Source organism: Rhinolophus hipposideros, assembly GCF_964194185.1.
Source record: "Rhinolophus hipposideros genome assembly, chromosome: 8".
NCBI classification, from domain to species: Eukaryota; Metazoa; Chordata; class Mammalia; order Chiroptera; family Rhinolophidae; genus Rhinolophus; species Rhinolophus hipposideros.
Window position 1 is genome coordinate 68,322,990 of NC_138054.1, and position 22,024 is coordinate 68,345,013.

General features: G+C 39.3%; 1 protein-coding gene across 19 annotated transcripts in view; it reads right to left on the reverse strand.

Annotated features, from left to right (window-relative positions):
• The window catches only part of MACF1 (microtubule actin crosslinking factor 1), a 312,440-nt gene that overhangs the window by 122,075 nt on the left and 168,341 nt on the right, over positions 1–22,024 (reverse strand). For all 19 annotated transcript variants that reach the window (XM_081054961.1, XM_081054954.1, XM_081054959.1 and 16 more), the window contains 16 exons: positions 21,826–21,921; positions 20,600–20,725; positions 17,945–18,097; positions 16,516–16,670; positions 14,735–14,861; positions 14,016–14,199; positions 13,436–13,605; positions 10,087–10,265; positions 9,414–9,552; positions 8,530–8,723; positions 7,327–7,489; positions 6,392–6,475; positions 3,691–3,798; positions 3,404–3,502; positions 1,498–1,650; positions 1,100–1,188 (listed from right to left, as the gene is read on the reverse strand). In XM_081054961.1, the coding sequence (XP_080911087.1) occupies positions 1,100–1,188; positions 1,498–1,650; positions 3,404–3,502; positions 3,691–3,798; positions 6,392–6,475; positions 7,327–7,489; positions 8,530–8,723; positions 9,414–9,552; positions 10,087–10,265; positions 13,436–13,605; positions 14,016–14,199; positions 14,735–14,861; positions 16,516–16,670; positions 17,945–18,097; positions 20,600–20,725; positions 21,826–21,921 (2,219 nt within the window). The remainder of the gene's footprint in view (positions 1–1,099; positions 1,189–1,497; positions 1,651–3,403; positions 3,503–3,690; positions 3,799–6,391; positions 6,476–7,326; positions 7,490–8,529; positions 8,724–9,413; positions 9,553–10,086; positions 10,266–13,435; positions 13,606–14,015; positions 14,200–14,734; positions 14,862–16,515; positions 16,671–17,944; positions 18,098–20,599; positions 20,726–21,825; positions 21,922–22,024) is intronic.

The following is a 22,024-nucleotide window of genomic DNA, read 5'->3' on the forward strand; positions in this document are numbered from 1 at the left end:
ATACTCCCTCTCGCTTCACACTCATCCCGTTATTCTTGACACTTTCTGAAGCAGTTATAGAAGTCCTGTTTTGTGAGAGTCCTTAGTTGAGCTGTTGTAGCTGCCTCGATGTCCTGAATCAATTCAAAATGTTTACCTTTCATGGTCATTTTGACTTAGGGAAGTCACATGGTGCCAGATCCGGTGAATAAAGTCGATGAGAACACATTGTAATGTTTTTATTTGACAGAAACTGCCGTATACCAGAAGCGATATGTGACACAGAGCGTTGTCATGATGGAGGATGATTTATGGCATACTTTGAAACACACCTTCTCTCAACCATAGCTCACACTCGACTAACTACACTGAACAAGCTGAAATTTGTCATACACTGTTACTAAAGTTCCATGTGCTGCTTCCCATACTGAAGATCCTGCTTTTCGGTTGGATGGACTCGGCAGCAGCATTCACTGTATTCTTTGATCACAACGGAAAGTCTCCATGTCACACATCACTTCTGTTATAGCCCTTATTCACCAGATCTGGCACCATGCGACTTCTGGCTCTTCCCCAAAGTCAAAATGACTACAAAAGGTAAACGTTTTGAATCAATTCAGGACATCAAGGCAACCATGACAATGCCAATTACAGACATTCACAAAAGAGGACTTCAAGAACTGCTTCAGAAAGTGGCCAGAATAATGGGATGACTGTGTTTGAAGCAAGGGGGAGTATTTTGAAGGGGATTAATGGCAATGTGTCTTTTACTATAATCAATTTTTTTTTTAATTTCAACATTCACCGTACTGTTTGATCATAACTCTCATTATCAAAACCTCTTAACTGGTCTCTCAGGCCTCTACCCTTGCCCCATGTCAATACTTTTACTAGAAAACTATTCTAGAAATCTTTTATCAACAAAATCCAATTATGTTTAACGCCCCTTTCCATAGCCAACAAGGTAAAATGAGAACTCCTCAGCATGAACTACAAAGCTCTTCACAGTCCAGCTCTTGGTGCTCTTAATTCTCCAGCCTGAATTCTCATCATGACCCTAAGAGTTAGTCAGGTATATCTGGTCCCCTAAATGTGCCATAATCTCTCATTTAATACTTACTTATGACCATGCTTGGCCAAGAAGATCTGCGAAGTTTTAATGGCCTCAGAAACTTGTTCCCTCTTGGTTGTCAGCTCCTCTGTCAGAACCTATTTAGTACAAATAAAGAGAAAAGCTTCAGATTCTAAAAAATTAAAGAATCAAAAATTACTTGAAATAACTTTTTTAAAATCCTAGGCAAAAACCTAGCTTGGGTCAGATTATTATTAATGAGCTATATATAGCTGAATTAAAAGGTAGAAATATAAGTAAGAATTAAATTTCTATAAGTCCTGCAAGTTAACATTTACTGTGATAAGAATCATTCCTGGGTGGACCATAAGTGACTTGTATTATTTCATCTAATGCATTATCATTATTATCATATCCAGGAAGAGACAGATGGACCTTCTACTCACCTGCTGTTCTAAAATAGCTTTTTCAATGTCTGTGGATTCTTTGGTCTGGGATGAGGTAGATTTGCTTTGTGTATTCCTTGCTAGGGTAGACACCCAGCCCAAAAGTTCTTTAACCTTCTCCACATGTTCTTGTTTTTCCTCTTCTACCACTTTCTAGAACAGGAAATAGAAAATCAGTACATTGGTCAATGTTTTATTAGACTGGTCTGACTTCAGATTTCCTGAAATCTAGATACAAAACTTACCTAAATCAGTAAGCAGCTAAAATAACCCCAAATTAAATATAAATTACCCAGACTACATCACTGCTCACAGATGCCTAACTGTGACACTAATAGCTAAATTCATTATATTTACATTAGCTCCTTTCTTAAAAAACAACAACAGTGTTTTATATGTTACAGGTACCCAATTATTTACTAATTTTAAAAAGCCCTTCACATACACCATTTTACTTATTTTCATAATTCTTAGATTTACAGGTGAAGACATTAAAATCTACAGAGATTAAGTGAGGTAGGTATTGACTTTATTGACATAAAGTTTTTTGCTAAATTTACATAGCCCAAAGTTGGTATGAATTAATGTTTCCAAAAGCATTTCTTTTATAAGACTGGTTCAATATGTGGAAACTTACTTTGCAAAGACGTAGAAGATTTTTATAATTACAAAAGCTTACATATTCATGACAACAAATTCAAACAATCTGAAATATACAACATACACCCCCTTAATGTCCCCAGAAATTTGGTGTATATTCTTCTAATGTGTGTGCTCATGTTGTCTTTGTCTTTGTGGTACACACAGTTGCTTTTACTAAAATCATAATTATACACAGTATTCTAACTTGCTTTTCCCCTCAAATAATGTATTATGAATGTCTTCTGGTATCAGTTCACTTAATTCTATTTCGTTATTTTTAACAGCTCCATAGCATTTCATTGCATAGAATTGGGATGTTTCTAATATTTCCCTTTAACAAATCATGCTTTATTAAGGATCTCTGTTCAGATCCCTTTCTTCAGTTACTGTATTCCTATAAAACAGATATTTGAAAGTGGGAATGTTGGACATTACAAAGTCAATAATCTTCTTCATAATTGTTCAGATTCCCTATTTGTCAATTTATCTACTAATATTTACTTGTAACCCCAAAATCAATACTTAGGCATTTTCACAGTCATTCCCAAACATATGCAAAAACTTTTAGTTGCCTCATGTTCCCAGTTGGGGTAGAACAAGGTGACATTCTGCCTTCTTGTTCCAGAACTTATACTGAACAAGTATCCTTTTCACAGTGTATTTGCCGTGTTTCCCCAAAAATAAAACCAGGTCTTATATTAAGTTTTGCTCCAAAAGACGCATTAGGGCTTATATTCAGGGGATGTCATCCTGAAAAATCATGCTCGGGCTTATTTTCCAGTTAGGTCTTATTTTTAGGGAAACGCAATAGTGCCATGGTTTTCATATTTTTGTTTTTCATTAGTGATTTTGCTGTTTAAAATGGACCCAAGTGTCGGGCTGAGATGCTGTTTTGTGTTCCTAAGCGCAGGAAGGCTGTGATGTGCCCAACAGAAGAAAGGTATGTTAAATAAGCTTTGTTCAGGCATGAATTATGGTGCTCCTGGCCATAAGATCGATGTTAGTGAATCAACGAAATATACTAAATAAGGTCTTTTTAAACAAAAACACACATAAAACAAGGTTATGCATTATCCATTGACAGAACCTAACCATGTATTTCAGGTGCAGGAGTTCAGTATTTGCTAAGGCAGCGTTTGCAGCAACCTCATAGAACACAATAACGAATAATGAAAATCGGCTGTGTGCACTCTAAATTTTGATAAATGAGGCACAGTGTTTTTAACTCCATTCTCAAGATGATTTAGGGCCCAACTGTCCTCACCTCCTCCTCCTCCAGCCGCCGGAGTGCATCACTGATATATTTCACGTGCTGAGTTGTTAAGGTCACCAGGGCTGTGTAGCGAGTCCGTAAGTCCATGAACTATAGTTCAACAAAACAATTTAGATAAATTATCTGTCAGAAAAGTAAACTGAAATAGTTGAAAATAAGAGGAAGTTTTCATGAAGTCACATGCTCAACAGAAAGGTGAGCCCCAGATGAACTGCAGGCGCAAAGGAATCTTTCCTTAAGGGAAGTCAGTGGCACATGTCCTTTCCCCACCCTTTCACCTCTTGCGTGATGGCATCTGAAGAGGAAAGCATGCGACGGCGCTTGCCAGGGGACTTCTGCTGTGATTCCACAAAGGCCTTGTATGTCATCAGTTGCAATTCGTAGTCCTGGGGAGGAAGAAATTTCACTACGTTTACACAGGGCTTTATAGCTCACGCACATCATGTAATGCAATCTAGTATCTGGTGTGGAAGGCATTGTGATGATCTTTTAAACTAGAGGTTAGAGACATTTCCTGTAAAGGGCCAGATGGAAACTACTGGGCCATACATACTCTGTCATAGCTACTCAACTATGCCATCGTGAGAGCGGCCACAGACAACAATAAAAGAGCACGGCTAGGTTATGATAAAACTTCACCTGTGGACACTGCAATGGAAGTTCATATAATATTGTTGTATCACGAAGCAGTATTTGTCTTTTGATTTTTTTAGCCATTTCTCATGAGCCATATGAAAATAGGTCTGCAGGCTGGATTTAGCCTGTGCTGACCCAAGTTTGCAGTTTGTTGTTTGCTGACCATTCTTTTCATCTCATACATGGGAAAACTGCAGCCCAGAGACAGGAAGGGAGTTTCCCTAATTAACTCCGAGAGTAAGCAACAGAATCAGTCTTCCAAACACTAAACCAATGCTCTTCTCATGTCGCCATGCTCCTCTGTCCCTTCCTGGCAATCCTAAGAGTGCAGCCCTAGCCCGCGCCCTCTCCATCTCCCACAGGGACGAGGGCAAGAGGCTCTGATTGACTCTCCTGCTTATGGCCTGACGTCCAATTTATTTCCTATCCTGCCACCAGAATAACTTTTCTAAAACACAAAGACGACCACTTTGTTCTCTGCTTGAAATCTTTCAGTGACCTAGAGCAGAGCTTCTCAAGTAGCAAAGTGCATAGAAATCATCTGGGTATCTATTAAAATGCAGATTCTGATTCAGTAGGCTAAAGATCCTGCATTTCTGACAAGCTCCCAGGTGATGCTCCTGGTTCAAAGACCACATTTTGAGGAGCAAGTAGAGAAGACAAAGCCAAAAGAACTGAACAAGGCCTTTCAAAGGTTGGCCCCAGCCTCCCCTCTCATTTTCCAGTACCATTCATACACCTTCTAGCTATGTACCATTCACACACCTTCTTATGTACCATTCACACACCTTCTTATGTACCATTCATACATCTTCTAGCTATACCACAATATTTGCAATTTGCTCATATAATCATTGTACGAGGTCGTTCTTCTGTGCTTTGATTATGCAGTTCCTTTCGCCTAGAATGTCCTACTTTCTGTTGTCTACTTAGAAAACTCTAGGCAAGAGCAAAACATAGAATGAATTCCTTAAGCAGCCTATGAAAAAAACAGTAGTAATAATAATAAAAGCACGTGCCACCATTCACTGAACGTATTTTAAGTTTGCGGCATTGTTCTATGTATACATTAGTCCATTTAACCTTTATAATCACTCAGTGAGGTAGTTATGGTTCCCATTTTGTAGATATAGCAACAGAAACTCAGAAAGATTAAGTATTTGCTCAAAGTTGGAAGCCTGGAAAACAGTGAAGCTAGCATTTGAACTCAATTCTTTGTGACACCAAGTCTGATATTAACTAAAGAAACGCATTTGTTTAAAAACTATTTGTTGAGCATTTATGTGCCTGTCATTGTTCTGAGTACTACACACATAGTAGGGAACAAGTAAGAAAAAAACCTTCCTCTTCCCCTGGAACATACATTCATTCCAATGAGAAGGCACATAATAAACAAGTAAATATGTAATAATAGGTCATTTTTATTTAAAGATGTTATCAGAGAAATTGGGAGGGGGCCTTATGCATGGCCTCAAAAACCAGACATGGATTTAGAATTTTATTGTGGAGTACAATATGAAGCCGCTGGATAGTTCTGAGCAGAAAAGTGACATGATCTAATCAAGTATGTTTCATCTAGTGTAAGGTACACATTTTCCCCTACATTTTAGTATCTTTAAAATTGAAATATGTCTTACAATCAATGGCATTTTCATAGTTGGCAGAGCTTCTCCTTTTTGGTAGTGCATTAAATAATGGTGTGGTTTATAATCCTTGGTGTCTGAGATTCCGTGACACGCAGTATGTTCTAAAAATGTACACCTGGCTACTATGTGGGAATATGGCCTGTGAGCAGAAGCCAGAGATCAGTTCAGAAGTGCTGGAGCAGTCTGAGGAAGATCTCTCACGTAGATGTGAACCAGGAAAATGGTGGGTACTTAGGGTGGGCACTGAGAGGCAGTCAGATCCAAGGCATACTGGGAGATGGAGCCAACTTGTTCACAGACTGAACATAAAGTTTAAGGAAAAGAGAAGCATTAGAATGACTCATGGATTTTTTTGCCTCAGCAAATAGGAAAATGCTGGTACTATGTCCTGGGATAAGCAAAACAGTGAGAAGCATATGTGAGAAGAAAACCCAAATATTCTGTTTTTGACATGGTAAGTTTAAGAGGTCTGTGGGTCATCCAAATGGAGACTCCTCGAATCACAGTTGATGTCTGGTACCTCTTTGAGCATCCTCAAATGGGGGGCCACAAGAAGTACACATCTTTACTACTGAAGGATGGGGCCAGCCTCTAGCAGAAGAGCTCTGCTTGTTTATCCAGAAACAAACCTCTAGTGACAGTGCAGATCTTCCTAAGCTGGAGGTCATTTATGTTCCTTTTGGGACATGGTAGTTACCTTTACAATAGTGGAGTATTGCTGAGAAAATTTTTGACACTGATCCAGTTTTGTCTGATTTCTCTCAATTTCTGCAAACAAATCCTAGGAACCAAAACATCACAAAATTATCATTGTTAGTCCCATCACTGAAACAGCTGAGCATTGATTAGGTTCTAGGCAGTAGTTTTTAAACCTTAGCTGCAACAGAATCACCTGGAAGACTGCATGAAACACAGATTGCTGGGCCCCACCCGCCAGAGTTTCTGATTCAGTAGGTTTCCCTTTGGGTCCAAGATGAATCTGTTCCCAGATGAACCTGATGCTGCTGCTCTGGGCTGCACACTTTGAAAGCCACTGTTCTAAGTATTTTACATGTATCACTTCGTTTACTCCTAACAACAATAACCTTATGAGACTGGCTGGACAAATAAGAAACTGTTTCATTGATGAGGAAGAATACTGAGAAATTCAGTAATTTGCTCAAGGTCTCACAGTAAGTGAATCCAGGCAATCTTACTCAAGAGACTTCATACTCTTAACCATAATGCTAACAAAAACAAACAAAACCCAAACACCAACCAATAAAAACTGCTTTGAGATCATTTTCTTTCACTCATAGATTTCCCTGGGTTTTCATTCCCCTATATTCTAATCCTAGTAAAATAAAATGTAATTATCAGGAAACAAAATAAAGCAAGATAATTTTAACCTGTCTGTCTAGTGATTTAAATACATAGTACAGAGATTCAGAATCGGAAGGGACCTTACAGGTCCTCTGGTCTACATACAAAATCAGTACCTGGAGACAATGCTGCCTGAACCCTCTTCAGAAAAGGGGGCTGGGAATGAGTTGCCAGTTGGAGGAAGCTTAACTGCTAGCACATCATCTGCTTTTATGATGAGCTAAGCTTCCCCACGACCTGCACCTTCCCTCGTGTTGCTGCCACACCCACCGTCTGCTGGCTGAGCTGCTCCGACAGCACTCTGCTATCCTCGGCCTGGCCTGGCTTCATCATTTCCTGCTGGGCAGTGGTTTCCTCAATCCATCTGATGAGAGTTCCATGGCAGGCTCGGTAATCTCCCAGCACTTCCTGGATACTTTCTAGCTCAGATTGGCTGGAGAAGCAGAGAAAAAGTGCTATCAGATAGCTCAGTATAAATACAATAAAGTAAATAAAGCAATTTCCTCCTTGGTCTATGCCTCCCATTGAGCCTGACCACAGAGGATATATCTGTATTTTGGGGGAATAGCAATGAAATGCTGAGTGAGAGCTTTGCATATATCCAGTGCCCTACGGGGTAAAAGATGACTAGGAACCAGTTGTGCCCTGCTCGCCCTGGAAACTGCCTGGGACCTGGCATCCCATGATAATCCTTGTCAAATTTTTTACCTAGGTTGCCAAGGATCACCAGGATTGCCAATAAGGTAGCACTGGCTGCACCTATCAGTACCTATCAGAATACCCCAGGTATGATTTATGAATCACTGTAATTTCTTGGGGAGGACAGTGGGGTGGGGTGGGTGAAAAATAATAGTTATTTACTGTTAATTTCAGTAACAGTTTCTTACACCACTTCTGTTAGTCTAATGGGCCTTGACATAGTAACTCAATTATAGAGAACCAATCCAAACTTATATAAGTTGCTATAACTCTTCTCCCTATATATTGCCTACTCTGTCTAGCTTCTGTCTTTCCTATTCAAATCAGTCATCAGAAGATAAAACCACTGAATTAGCAAATAAAAAGGAAGCAAGAAAGTCTGCAAAGGCCACTATGAAAATGTGTCATATTTAGATTCAAAGCTAGTAAAAGAAAAACTAGAACTCAGGTTTTTGTTCTTGAGAAAAGATCACAAAGTCACATTCCCAATCTATATTCTAAGACGCCATTGTCACCATGGCTTAATTAGGTTAAGAGCCGCGACACAGCAGAGGCACTGCTTAACAGGGTTATCACTGCAGACCCAAAAGCAAGCCTCAAGTCTGTTTCAGGGTTGGACGTCCCAACTGCCTGTCACTGATCTTCACCAGAACTCATACATTCATTTAATTTCTACCTCTGCCTTTAAACAAGAATACACAGATATAACTCTATTTAGTTTAAAACCTAGTCCTTGAACCCTAACAGTAGAAAAGGGATGGGGCCACCACTCACCGGGTCTCAAGCTGGGCAACGACGCGGTGCCAACGCTCCTGCAGCTGGGAGCCTTTTTCCTGGTAGCGTTCCAAATCCAGGTTTCGCTCTGGAGTCAAACGACTCAGCTGCTCTGCTACAACCTTGGCCTTGGCAATTTCCTCATCCAGGACTGAAAACACTGAATTCTTGTCCTTCACATCACCAAGCCAGTGCTATAAAAACACAAGTACAGCAGCAGGTTAAATATATTCCATGATAAAAAGTAAAAAGAACTTAGACTAAGGTAGACAAAAGACATTGTCTACAGCTGGCTCCACATTGTATCTGTTGATTCAGAAGTGAGATCCTATGTTTGTGCGAGAAATGCCCCCACATTCCTCATGCACACTGGGCAGCCAGGGCAGGCAGTATAGTACAGAGAAACGTGCAAAGGACTTGTGTGTGACATCTGGCTCCACTGCTTAGTATAAGCTATGAAACCAAGGTAAGTTGTTTAGCCTATCTGAATCGTGGTTTCTCATCTGTAAATGGAGATAAAAATCCCTTCCTTATCCCACCTCACAAAACTGCTTGTGAGAATCAAATGAATTAACAGCTACGTGCTTTACAAACTTATAGCAAAACCACCGATTGTATCCAATTCAGCAGCCATGATTTTGCCAGGATAACAGGGAGAAAAGAAATAGAAAGACATAGTCCTTTATCAGCCCCCTCTTTCCAGCTAGACACATTTCTCAGTCTCTTCCTTTTTGAATCCATACCAAAATGTATTAAATATGATATTCTGCCTAGTTCAAAGGCAGACTTAAATCAGTTCCGTGCCATCTAAACCTGCATTTCTCTGCTAACCCAAAGCAAAGGCTATGTTAAGTCAACCTCCTAAGAAACTCAGAGCAACCAACCCGTAGTGTAGCGCGATGGGACTCCAGAGCTGAGAGATCTGCTGGTACTGCTTCTTCTTGACTCAGCTTGATCTCATAACCTTTGACCAAGAGTTCAGCATCCTGGATGCTACGCACTATAACATCAATTGTCTTGAGCCTGTGAGGATAAAATCGCCTTCATTGACACATGCACGCATTTTAAGAGCTGGGCAACAGACCCGGAGAACTATAGAGAGGTTTACAAAACGTTACTGCCCAAATCAATTTCCCCATTACTAGATGATGATAGGGTTTTGTAAAAACAAGAAAGCGTGCTTTATGTGCTACCAATTTAAGCCAATTCAAAATGAGGTTCTAGGTAACACTGGGACATGCACACATATGGTGGGCTCATGGGAGAAAAGGTACGCGGCCAGAAACCCACTCAACACTACGAAGAATCTAAGATCTGTTACCCCTCAAGGTCATGGGTGAGGATAGGTGGGCAGAGAGAAGACCTTCAAAGACCAGTATTTAGTTTAGCTTAAAATTTTTCTTTTTATTCTTTAGTGTCCTTTCTTCTTTCTTTTTGTCAGAGATCTCTTGTCATGGGGACATGTGCCTCAAGAAATGCAATCTCTCTGGATTGCTCCTGAAACACTCCAGGCACTTCCCCTTCTGATCCCAATGGAAAAATCCTCAGTTCACTCACTTATTCAGATAGATCGTGGAGAGACTGTATACATGGTCCATTTTCTCCACCAGCAGATTAAGTTCTGAGCGCAGAGTTGGCACACTCGAACCAGATGGGGTCTGATGGAGAAAACTGTTGCATTTCATGGAAACCACATCCAAGTCTGACCTTAGCTGCTGCAAATCCTCCTGGGTACGCTGTCAGAAACAAGACACACAACAAAGATGGAGACAGTAAAACAAAGAAGTTAGAAAGAAGTCCTTGTTTGTAATAGCAAAATATTGGAAACAGCCTAAATGCAATATATAAAAGAGCTGAATAAACTATGAAACAGCACTTAAGGGGGAGAAAGGGGAAGAACACACACAAGTAATTTCTGAACAAAGTATCTGCACTATCGACATACCTTCAGACAAATGACAAAAACAACTATAAATAAAAGTAGAACCCCAGTTCACAGGTTTATTTTTTGTAGTAGTATCAGCAGTTCTGAAACTACTAACTGTACATGTTGGAATTGAACAATATGTAAATTTGTTGTTGTGGCTATGTAAAGGAGTTCAGGCTTAGGGAAGGGAAAGAGGAATGGTTAGAATAAACCCTGTGGTACTGACTGGTCTGAAACAGGATAGAGACTGTGTGTGTGTGTGTGTGTGTGTGTGTGTGTGTGTGTGTGTGTGTGTCACAGGGAAATATGCTGATCTACCTTTGTGATATATTTATATGCATGCACTTACACATATGTATAAATGTACATACACACACACATACATATGCATGTATATAAGTAGGGGTGTGTGTGTGTATAGCAAGGGGTGTGATTGTAAGTATGTGTTCTTCTAGCTCTGTGTGCTGAGCAGCCCTAGAGCACCCAGATCTTGGTTTCTAAATAACATTCTCCACCTAAAGGAAGCACGGCTCCTTGTCTCCAATGGCTGAGTCCAGGGTTGGGGCTGGAACATCTTGTTTTGTGAAATAAAGCACTCAAATAATGATGACATGTTAAAATGACATAGGAGCCAGCTTGCAGGTAATCCCGATGGCTAGATTTGGAAACTTTTGAACACTGAAATAAAGATAGTAGTAAATTACAAACCACTGAATAAAATAAAATAAGTTTATACTGAAATAAAGAAGGAAGAAAGGAGAGAGGGAGGGAGGCAAACTTCTTTTTTGATAGAAATTTTAAAATGTAAAAGGAATGACAAAATTAGAATGCCACCTTTTGGCAACAGTCAAACTAATAATTCAGCCAAGAGTCAACAATAGAGGTTAAAACTAGTAGTTGGTGAAAGTTTGATGTAAAACAGGATATTTATTTTTATAGCCTCAAAGTGTCTCCCCACAAGATACTTAGTAATTACAATGGGGAAAACAGCAACAAGTGATAAAACTTATCACCAGTAATGGGACAAATCAACATCACATGCCTCCTGATACCATACACCAAGGACACAATATCACTTCTGTGGTATTCCTGCCAAAAACATGTAACCTATATCTAACCACAAAGAAGCCTCAGATAAACACAAATAGAGGGAAATTGTGCAAGTAAATGGCCTGCACTCTTCAAAAATGTTAAGCTCACAAAAGATGATGAAAAAAATGAGAAACTGTTTCAGATTGAAGGAATCGAAAGAGATAGAGCAACTAAATGCAGTGTGTGATAATGGACTGAATGAACCCTGTACAGAAAAACTCCCCCCTCCCCTTTTTTTACAAGGGGGATGGGGAGAGATAAGGGTGGGGGTGCCACTCCAAAAGACATTATTAGGTCAACTGACAAAATTTTAATAAGGTCTTATATCAGTGTTCATTTCCTGATTTTAAGCATTGTCCTGTGGTGATATAAGAGACTGTCCTTGTTTGTGGAAATAACTGAAGTACTGAGGGTAAAGGAGCACCATGCCTAGAAGTTACTCTCGAGGAAAAAAAAAAGATTATTATTATATATGCATAGATGTGGAAAAAAATGATACAGCAGATGCAGAAAAATGTTAACATTTGGGGAATCTGGGTGAAGGATATATGTGAATAAAAACTTTTCTGTGTATCTAAAACTTTTTCTGTGTATCTAAAACTATTTCAAAATAAAAAGTTTAAAAAAAAAGGAAGGCCTCAAGAAGAGCTGAAGATTAAACTTTATTTCTTAGAATGTTCTATTTTGTAGGGACAATAGAATTTGGATGACTATATACAAGTAAAAAGCTTCAATATAAGAATTATAGGTTCATATGATATGCCTAATACAGGCATATTAAATACCTCTTGGCCAATGAAAATTACATTGCCCTCTCATCCTTCTCTTCAAGCTTAGGAATAATTGAGAAAGGTAAGGAAAGTCATTCCTCCTCATTAGCCATTCCTTTCCATTCCCTGTAAGCTCCCAGATCAAATCTAACATTCTTTATTGATTATGGAATGCTTCAGAAATTTGCACTTTATCCAGCACAGGAGACATGCTAATCTCTGTATTGTTCCAATTTTCAGTATATCGCCTGCCGAAACAAGCACCAAATCTAAAATTCTTCACAGAGCTCTCTCATACCATCCCAAGGAGAAATGTTCTAGCAACATTCTAAATTCCTACAACAAGGTTTGCTTGGAAATCTGGAAATATACTAAGTACTATTTTATAACATCTCATACTGAAGTCTCTAATTGTGACTTCAACCTTTTATTCTTTTTTTAAATTACACTTTTAAGCGAAAAGCAAGAACTTTGGCTTACTTTTCTTTGCACGCCTCTGAGCACTTAATAAAGCAATTAATATTTGCTGCCTTTACTTCAAGAATACTACCCTACATTTTTACAGCCTTTTACTCTTCCAGAAAGCTGTATTACTTAATTTTCAAAACAACTCGGTGAATTACATATTATATAAAAAAGGAAACTAAAGATGAGAGCTAACTTTCCCAAACTCATAGAAAAAGTGCGTTAGGACCCAGAGTAGACTGATTCTTTCCTTAATATTTTTGTGTCGTCACCTGACTGTGACTTGTGATGTCATCTGACATCAGTCACCTGACTGATGGTAACCATGTCATTAGTAATACATACATGTAAGGGATAGAGCAGAGAGCAGCATCTCTACTAAGCAGTCATCAACTACATAGCCTAAATGCAGCACTTAGAACAGCTTACCAGCCTATTTGCTTTCTCAACTGTGTAGAAAACCAATCAACATCCGGCAATATACTGGGAGCTGAAATCAAGCTTCTGCACAGGTAAAAGGCTGCATGGAAGAACTCTGTACTAGGACTGTCATGGGTCTGTTGCCTTATTTCTTAGGAGCCGTAGTCTCTTGTCATCTGATTCATTCTAAAAGCATTTACTCAGAAACCAGCACCTTGCTCCTCGGACTCACCTCTTGCTCTGCGATCCTTAACGCACTGTCCTGCCAGGCATCTTTGTTAGTCCAGGAGCTGGCTGGGGTCTGAATTCGTTTGACAAGCCTCTGTTCACACTCCTCCAGGCGCAGCTGGATATTCTTCAGCTCTGACATGTACATCTTGGCCACAGTTTCCTCTTTGTCCTCTGAGAGTGCACAGCACAGAAGACTATTAAGCACCACACCAGAGATCAGAAAACCTAGGAACAGCTTCACCCGCAGAGGGCACCACTGGTTCCAACAGACCTGATATTCCACCAAGGAAAGCAAGGTCTTATGGGGGGAACCTCATGCTTGATGCTAAGTTCCCTGCATTATATAATGATCTGTAAGGATCCAAACATGTTATTTCCACAAGAAAATGTGATAGGTCCAAAAGCAATAAAGACTGAAATACGGTCTCTCTTTCCATGATCTGATTTTGACCAGGCATCTCTACAAGTCTTTCTCTATCTCAAGTTTTTAGTTTTAGACTTTCTAGTTTACATGAAGGGTCTAGCAGCACCCTTTGGGGCTCTCATTCCATCAGTTTTCTCCCTTTTCCCAAGGCACATACCATTTTCCATGGATTTCATCATGTGCTGGAAGTGGGTTTTACAAGCCTCCACCTCCTCTTCCAGACGCAGACCATCAGCCACTGAGAAGAGCACTGAGTCACGGCTATCCTGCAGAAAGTCTGCATAGTGGGCCTGGAGGTTCTTCATGACCTGCTGGCACTCCCCTGGTGCAGACGATCGAAGCTAGAGAGGAAAAGACAGAAGAAATTTCAATACAATGGTAACACAATCCTGCCACTCTCCCTCTTTTTTATTGACATTTAACACAGACACAAAATAATATATAAACCATAACTGTAAACATGTTTATTATTCACAAATTGATCTTGTCCATGAAATCAACATTTAGATTAAGTAATGACACCACTAGCACCCTCTATGCCCCCTTGAACATGATCCTTAATAATGGTCAATTCACCAATATTCCCCTACTATATAAACTTATGTAAAAGAGATGCTTATCCTGCAGGGAGAAAAAGCCTACAATCTTTTCTCTCTGTCAAAAAGACCAAATATATTATTTATTTCTCCAGAATTTCCTTAACTATTCAAGCTGCTGTTTCTGGTTCCTAACATCTTCAGGGCCCTAATCCTGAAACAGTATCTGTCACTCCACTTTATTCTAATTGGGTGGTTCGGTGTCTCAGTACGCAAACAAGTTCCTTCTGAAAACAGCTTGCCAGTAGGATATGAGCCTGGGGTAACCTTTCACAATTACCTTTTCTAGATTCCAGGTCTTTACAAGGTCAAGGTCCTTCCTCAGATAGTTCCAGGAGATAAGGCTTTTGGTGTTAATGTGTAGCTGATGCCAAAGGGCCATCACCTTCTGATAAGACTGCTCCACTCTAGGAACAACACAGAACCCGGTTATAGCTTTTATAAAAAGACTTGAGCTTCACATTAGAGACCCTCTAAGGAAAAAATGTGATATCTGTAGCAGAACTGAGCTTATATGCTGAGCAGAGAAAGGCAACAAGTCAAATACTAACAACACAGGAATCCTTAGAACTAAATTGAGATTCTCAAACAATTTGGATTTGCTACGCTATTACCGTGTTTCCTCGAAAATAAGACCTAGCCGGACCATCAGCTCTAATGTGTCTTTTGGAGCAAAAATTAATATAAGACCCGGTCTTATATATATTATATTATATTATTAATTATATTATATCAGGTCGAATAAATTCATAATATGCAAATAGACAACTGAGCAAACTTAAAAACAAAACAATGGTCAACTCCAAGGAAACAAAAAGTTATACAAGAAAGTAAATTAAATAATTTACTCATATATATATTCAATCACCTACTCATTCATTCCCTCTTTCCTTCAACAACCATTTACTGAGCACCTATTATGTGCCAGGAATGGTTCTAGGTGCTAAGATTACAGAGCTATACAAAACAGACAAAAACCTCTATTCTTTTGGAACTTCTAGTGGAGGGGAAAGGTAAAAAACCAAATATATAATCTGTTAAGCAGTGTTAAATGTTCTGAAGAAAAATAGAGAGGAGTAAAGGAGATTGAGACTGACAGGCAATGAGTGGGGGGATTTGCAAGTGGGCAGTAATATGAACTGAATGAAGTGAGGGAGTGAATCATGTAAATATCTGAAATAAACAGAGGAAGCACAAAGGCCTGAGGAAAGAATATGGTGTTTGAAAAACAGGAAGAAGACCAGTGACTGGAGCTGAGCAGAAGCAAGGAGACTGGCAGAGGATGAGTTTAGAGAGGAAAGGCAAAATGGGTAAGTCTCACAACAATCCCCAATAGTACTATAAATAATTTAATGTAATAACACAAAAAGCATCAATTTAAACAAAAATTGTGACGTAACTACATTTGGAAGACGGGAAAAGAAGTGTGTGCAGATGTGTGTGTAGAAAACTAAATGTTAATTTCCTAGAGTAGGAAATCAGTAGATAATTTCCAAAGTTGAAAAAAATCAGAAAATAGAAAAAAAAAATCACAGAAAAATCATAGAAAAAAAATAGAAAAAAAATCAGAAAATAGAATAAAAATTATTTAGAAATTTGGAGTTAAAACCAGAAATATCTGCTCAAAGAGTTGTAAATAAATGACTCTGGGAAGCAGAACTCTGGGGTGGGAAAGGTGATAGATAGTTTTTATTCTAAGTTTTGTGGTATAATTCAACTTTAAAAAAATATATATATATATATAACTTTAATAAAATATAAATTAAAGAAAATTGCTGTCTCTACAAAAACCAATCTTCTAAGAGTAAACGGTTTTATAACCAAGAATTCTTTTAAAAAGAATCATGACAGTACCGGTACATCTCAGTTGAATATAAGCATTTACAGAAAAACTACTGTGTAGCTGGCAATGACAGACTTGGTATCCTAACAGGAGGTCTTTCCCAACAGAAACTTGATCGCTCTGTTCATGGAGATGACAAATACAGATTCATCCCTCCATCAGTGCACCCGGGCCAACAGCAGAGGTGGCAATACAGAGTGGCAGCTGAGCAAAGTTACCTGCTGGCCATTTCAATGGCGTCCTTATTGGGTGGAGGAATGAGGAAGCAGACTGACGGCACCATTGCTTCATTCCCTGTGGGGCTGATCACTTTCCACTTGGTCCTCTGTGAATTATCTTCCAACACACATTCGTCATTCTTGCAAATAGTGATCTGAAGAGACAAATGTACAAGTTATTGCTAATGGATAAATCAACAACCCATTATTACCTGGTATCTGATCCCAAGGCTATGAAATCCTTAAGAAAAAATCGTTTGGAAATCTGCCATCACTTAGTGAGAGTTCCTGATTCTGACAAAAAGATAATGCATAAAAATACACAACACAGGAAAGGTTGCAGACATAAAACAAATCAAAGAAGCAAGTGTTTATTAAATGCCTGTTACACGTCAAGTAACTCAGTAAACGAAGGGTAGAGGGACACTATAAGACCTCCAAGAGCAATCTCTCTGCATCTACAACCATTAGGGTAAAAATTAAAAGGACCTGAATACTCATAACTCTGCTTTTGTGATACTTCCTCCTCCTAAATCCCTGAAAATGTTTAAGTATTTGAAATCATTAGTTCTTTCACTTGGAAGTAAGCAACAGTATTATCCCTATTTTATAGACAGAAATATTGAGACAGAAAGTGCAGAAAAAGTTTATTCACTCTTTTGTGTATCAAATATTTATCAAGCCTACTATGTATCTGGAAGTATGCTAGGTCGCTAGAGATAAAAATAGTAAAATGGTAAGCTGACAAACATGGTCTACACTCCACATATTCTGGTGAGGCATATAGTTGCAATACTGTGTGACAAATGAATTTACCAGGGAATGCCTGAAAGGGACATACGTCTTGGTTAGAGAAGTAAAGAAAAATTATTCTGACCTTAAAGCCACATTAAGGAATTTAGACTTTATAAATAGAAATGGGGAATTGTTGTAGGACTTAAGCAGGGGAGTGACATTTTTTGTAAAAGACTATGGTGGTAGGATAAAGAATGCATTGAATGGGGAAGTTGATGCAATGATCCAAATGAAAGAAACTTATGGTCTAACCAAAGGCGGCAGCAGCAGCAGCAGGGACAGAAAGGAGTACCTCTAGGGGATATTTATGTACAAGTTAGTATTACCTTGGTAGCCCTACTAGCTATGGGGTAGGAGGGGAGGAGTCAAGGGTATCTCCCAGGTGCTAAGTACCATTTCTGTCACCACTTTAGCAACTGGGTAAATGATGATGCCAATCCCGGAGCCAGGGAGTGGATCAAGAAGGTAGAATGGAAGAAATTTTTTTTAAGTGATAAGAGATTTGAGCATGTTTAACGTCTAATTTTTAAAAACTCTATCATTTGACCTTTCCTTATGATCACAGCCCTAACTGGAGGCTTCCCTTCTTCCCTCCTTCCCGCTGGAGCCAGAGGGACCCTTTCCACCTCCTCACCTCGATCTGCCGATAGTCACAGACGGCCTTCACTGAAATGGTGCTCTTTAGCACGTGGTCGGGACTGCGTGGCTTCAGCTGAACAATGGTTTTTGATCTCCCAACAAGACTGGCAACGGAACTCTTGGACTGTATAAGCTGTTCCTTTTCATCCTACAAAATGAGAAGAAAATCAACAACACATTAACGTGGTTACTCAGTCCACAGAGAAAACTGCGAGCTCCACTCCCTCAGAGAATGACATTTCTCAGTTAAGGAGGGATCCTTGGTGGAGCCATCTTAGCAATACAAGGAGAAAGAAAAAAGGAGAAACTATTTCTGTCTTCTACCAAGTGCTTCTGTATTCAAATTTTGAAGCTTTCTCCTGTGCCCTTCCAATGAGCCATAAAGCCATGCAAAATAAATAAATAAATAAATAAACAAACAAACTTCTAGCTGCCAAATACAGCTATAAAGCTAACAAAGGATTTCCCTAAATTAAGGTTCAGAGAACAGGTAAGTTAAAAACAATAATAACAACTATGTTGTTATTGTTGTTATTATTATTACTCAATTTCTCACTGGTAGAAGCCAGTTCTTGCCTTCTGCTTAGGAAAAGCTAGAGTTACACTCTTTAAAAATCGTTTAATAATTATGTCTCCCAAGCTCTACCACAAATGTTTTACTTTCTTAAATTGAGTCACACTTTCTACAGAAAGATCTTAGCTCTTCAACCAACAATGTACAAAACAATATTGTTGGTGAAGGCATCGTGACAAATGATTTAGGGTTTACTCTTTAGTGTTTTGCTGTGCCAGTCACATAAATTTGATTGGTTTGAAAGCAGTACCGTGCAAAATTGAAACTCTCCAGTCTCTGCAAATCCAATTATCTTAAAAGCTAATAAACCTCTTGTCAAAAAATTGGTAGCAATCTACTACCAATTCCATTAGAGTAGAAGATTAACCAGGATATTTCAAGCCCATTTTGAGATACAAAAACTCCCCAGAAGAGGGCTTTCTTAGGATGGAAGTAGATGTGATGAGAGTAAAGAGTTAATAATGTTAAGAAATGCCATTAAAGAATTAAGAATATGCAAGTAAAGAAAAAGAAATGCTTAAATAAACTACCTGTGCCTGTCCCCGGGAGCATGATTGGAAGAAATACAACTTTAACTTATTAGTTAAGAAAGAGGAGTGGAATATATCGGGGAGACAGCCACAATGTTCCATACTTGAGAGCTGGTCTACCCATGTCATTTTCCTTGTAATAAAGATGTCAGTTTCTGTCTAACCCACATCATCTCAAACATCTCAAACTCCAGAGACCAAGTGCTCAGCGTGGTAAAAGTTCTGAAAGAACCAGAAGCCAGGACAGCTGCTCCCGAACCTGACGGACAAGCTGAGGAGCAGACCCAGGTGACTCCATGCCCCGATGACGCCGCCAACCCGATGCCCTGACCTGGAGAGGAGGGAACAGAGCAGCGACCCTCGAGAAGAGAAGATAAGACAACAATTGCAGAGGAGTTACCCTACAACAGGAAGTACTCTGTGGGAGGGAGGAGACAATCGCCAAAGATTATTATATTCCTCCTTCATATCTGAAGTACCTCCAAGAGAGACATTCTAGAGACAACATCTGAAAAGTTAGGTTTTTACCTTTCATTCTAAATTAATTAAATTAAGATTACTTGCTCAAGTGAAACACCGAATGTGAACCCATTCACAGGTTTACACTACCTGAAAGTGTAAAAACAAAACAAAACAAAAATCAACTAATGTTCACAAATGCCCAAGTCTTACCCATGAAAAAATGACACTGTTTTGGGCTATTCTGATTCTTATTTGTAATTTTCTATTGAAATGTGAGAATTTCCTGGCTTCTCATACAGGAAATGTAATTTCTCTATTAAATACAGATTTCTATCTTAATTTGAGATGTACCTTGAGCTCTGTCTTGCCAACTCTATGTAATATACATTCAATAAATATAAGTAGTACAGCTGCTGATTTTATTACCAGCACTCCTGAAGAAATAATTCAATGGAGAAAATAAGTGTAAAGTTGATTTGTATTAAATACTGGATGCAATACTATTTCTAAAAAATACTGCTACATAATTAACTGGATAATATTGCATTACATCTAAATAAGACTTTTAAGGTTGTCCTTAATTAATATCAATTTTTTTCAGTACCTCATTATTACCAAAAGAAAATTGCCAAGGAGGAAAAACTTGGCTCAGATGTAGTTCATTGGAGTTGTGTGATTTTTTTCAATTCTCTTTACATGAGAGAGTGAAAAAGAACCTGATGTCAGTTGATTCTCTTCAACCCTATTTTTCATGCTCTACACCTCATCTTTGGCTCCAACTATTGAATTAAAATAGATAGGAACAATGCAAAGAAAGTACAAGGTGCATAAGTGGCTCAGGGGGAGAGGACTAGGCCTTTACTTCAGTAATATACCCAAAGGAATCTTATTAGCAACTTCTTAAAGGAAAAACGAAAAAAGGAAAAAGAACAAATTGATTAAACTCTATTAGCACGTGAGCCAAACCATGTAACAACGCCCCCCTGTCCAGGAGCTTTCAAGGATATAAACAGCAGCAGCTGATAAGATTTACTCTGTTTCTCAGAGGATGTTTCTGTCATCATCCCACTGATGCAACACCCACCATGGAGTCCTGGAGCAGGTCCTCAAGGCGGGACAAGCTGGTGTTGTGATCACAGGAGTATTTTCGTTTGATGGAGTCTTGGAGGTTCCTCAAGAATGACTCCAGGTCTCGTGCATCACTGAAGAACTGTGGGGATACAAGGGAGGGGTGCCTTGTACTCAATACGTCACAACACCACGGTCTTAAGCGAGAAAGAGAATCTTACTGTGCAGAGCTGAGCAAAGCTGATTACACTTTCTTGGATTAGCAGTAGTTCATTACAAAGGCCGCCTCAGTGTAAACTGGAGGTTTTAGAATGCCTTGGCCGGGAAGTATTAGTGATGACAAGCACAAAGCGTGCTGAACCCTATGGAAAGTTGGTCTGCATCACTCCTCAGAAATCACTGCTGGTTCCTCGACTTCTGCTTAGTGACAGCACTTGGCTGTGAAGTATATTTCACAAAAGTCTAGAGGTTGGGTGATCAAATGTTTCAATTCATTGGTATGATTACAAAATGATCAGGGAGATTATTTAATTTAGGGAACAACCAAACAGAGATAATAGCTTATTTCCTCCTCCCACCCTCACCTGAAAACAAGTAGTGTATTCTTCATGCTGTGATAGACTACAGAAAAAAGATGGTCCTGATATTTTATAGCTCCTCCCATCAAGAGAAGAGGGAGTCTATTTCTATTCCCCTTAAAGAAGCACATGGTCACGTGATTTCCCTCAGCCAGTGGCCATCAGTAAATGTGACAGAACAGAAACAAGTGTTTGTCCACTGGGGATTCCTCTGTCTGTAGCTTGCAGAACACAGGTACTCTGTGAAGAAGTCTAGGACCGTCTACTGGATGCTAGAGACTTGTATATAGACTTGTACCCTGTCACCCCAGCCAACTCTCAGACATGTGAGTGATGCCATTTGGGACCAATCAGCTGCCTGCAGCCATGATTAACCCAGGCAAGATGAGAAAACCCACTCAGCTGAGCGCAGCCCAAATTGTCAACCCACAGAATCATGCACTACTAAATGCTGTTTGTTTTAAGCAACTAAGTTGTTGGTGTGGTGGTTTATACAACAGAAGCTAACTGATACGGATGAGATGTTAACCTCGCCTTTCCCATGTATAGGTGCGTGCTCACGCATGCACACACACATACCTCCTGCCAGAATGAAAACAAAGATTCTTCTGATCCTCTCTGGTGCACACACACATGCACAGACACAGACATAAAGCCCACGTACCTGAAAGTAAGCAGTATTCTCTTTCACATGCTGCTCAACACACAAGCACAGCTGCCTCATCCACTGCAGTTGGGACTGGACAGCGGCACTGTAAGCCTGCAAGGACCAAGCACACGAATGGAAGGGCATGAGTTTGGTAGATCCAATAAATATGAGCAATGCCCTCTTCCAAGTACAACTCTGCTAATGACAGAGGCCA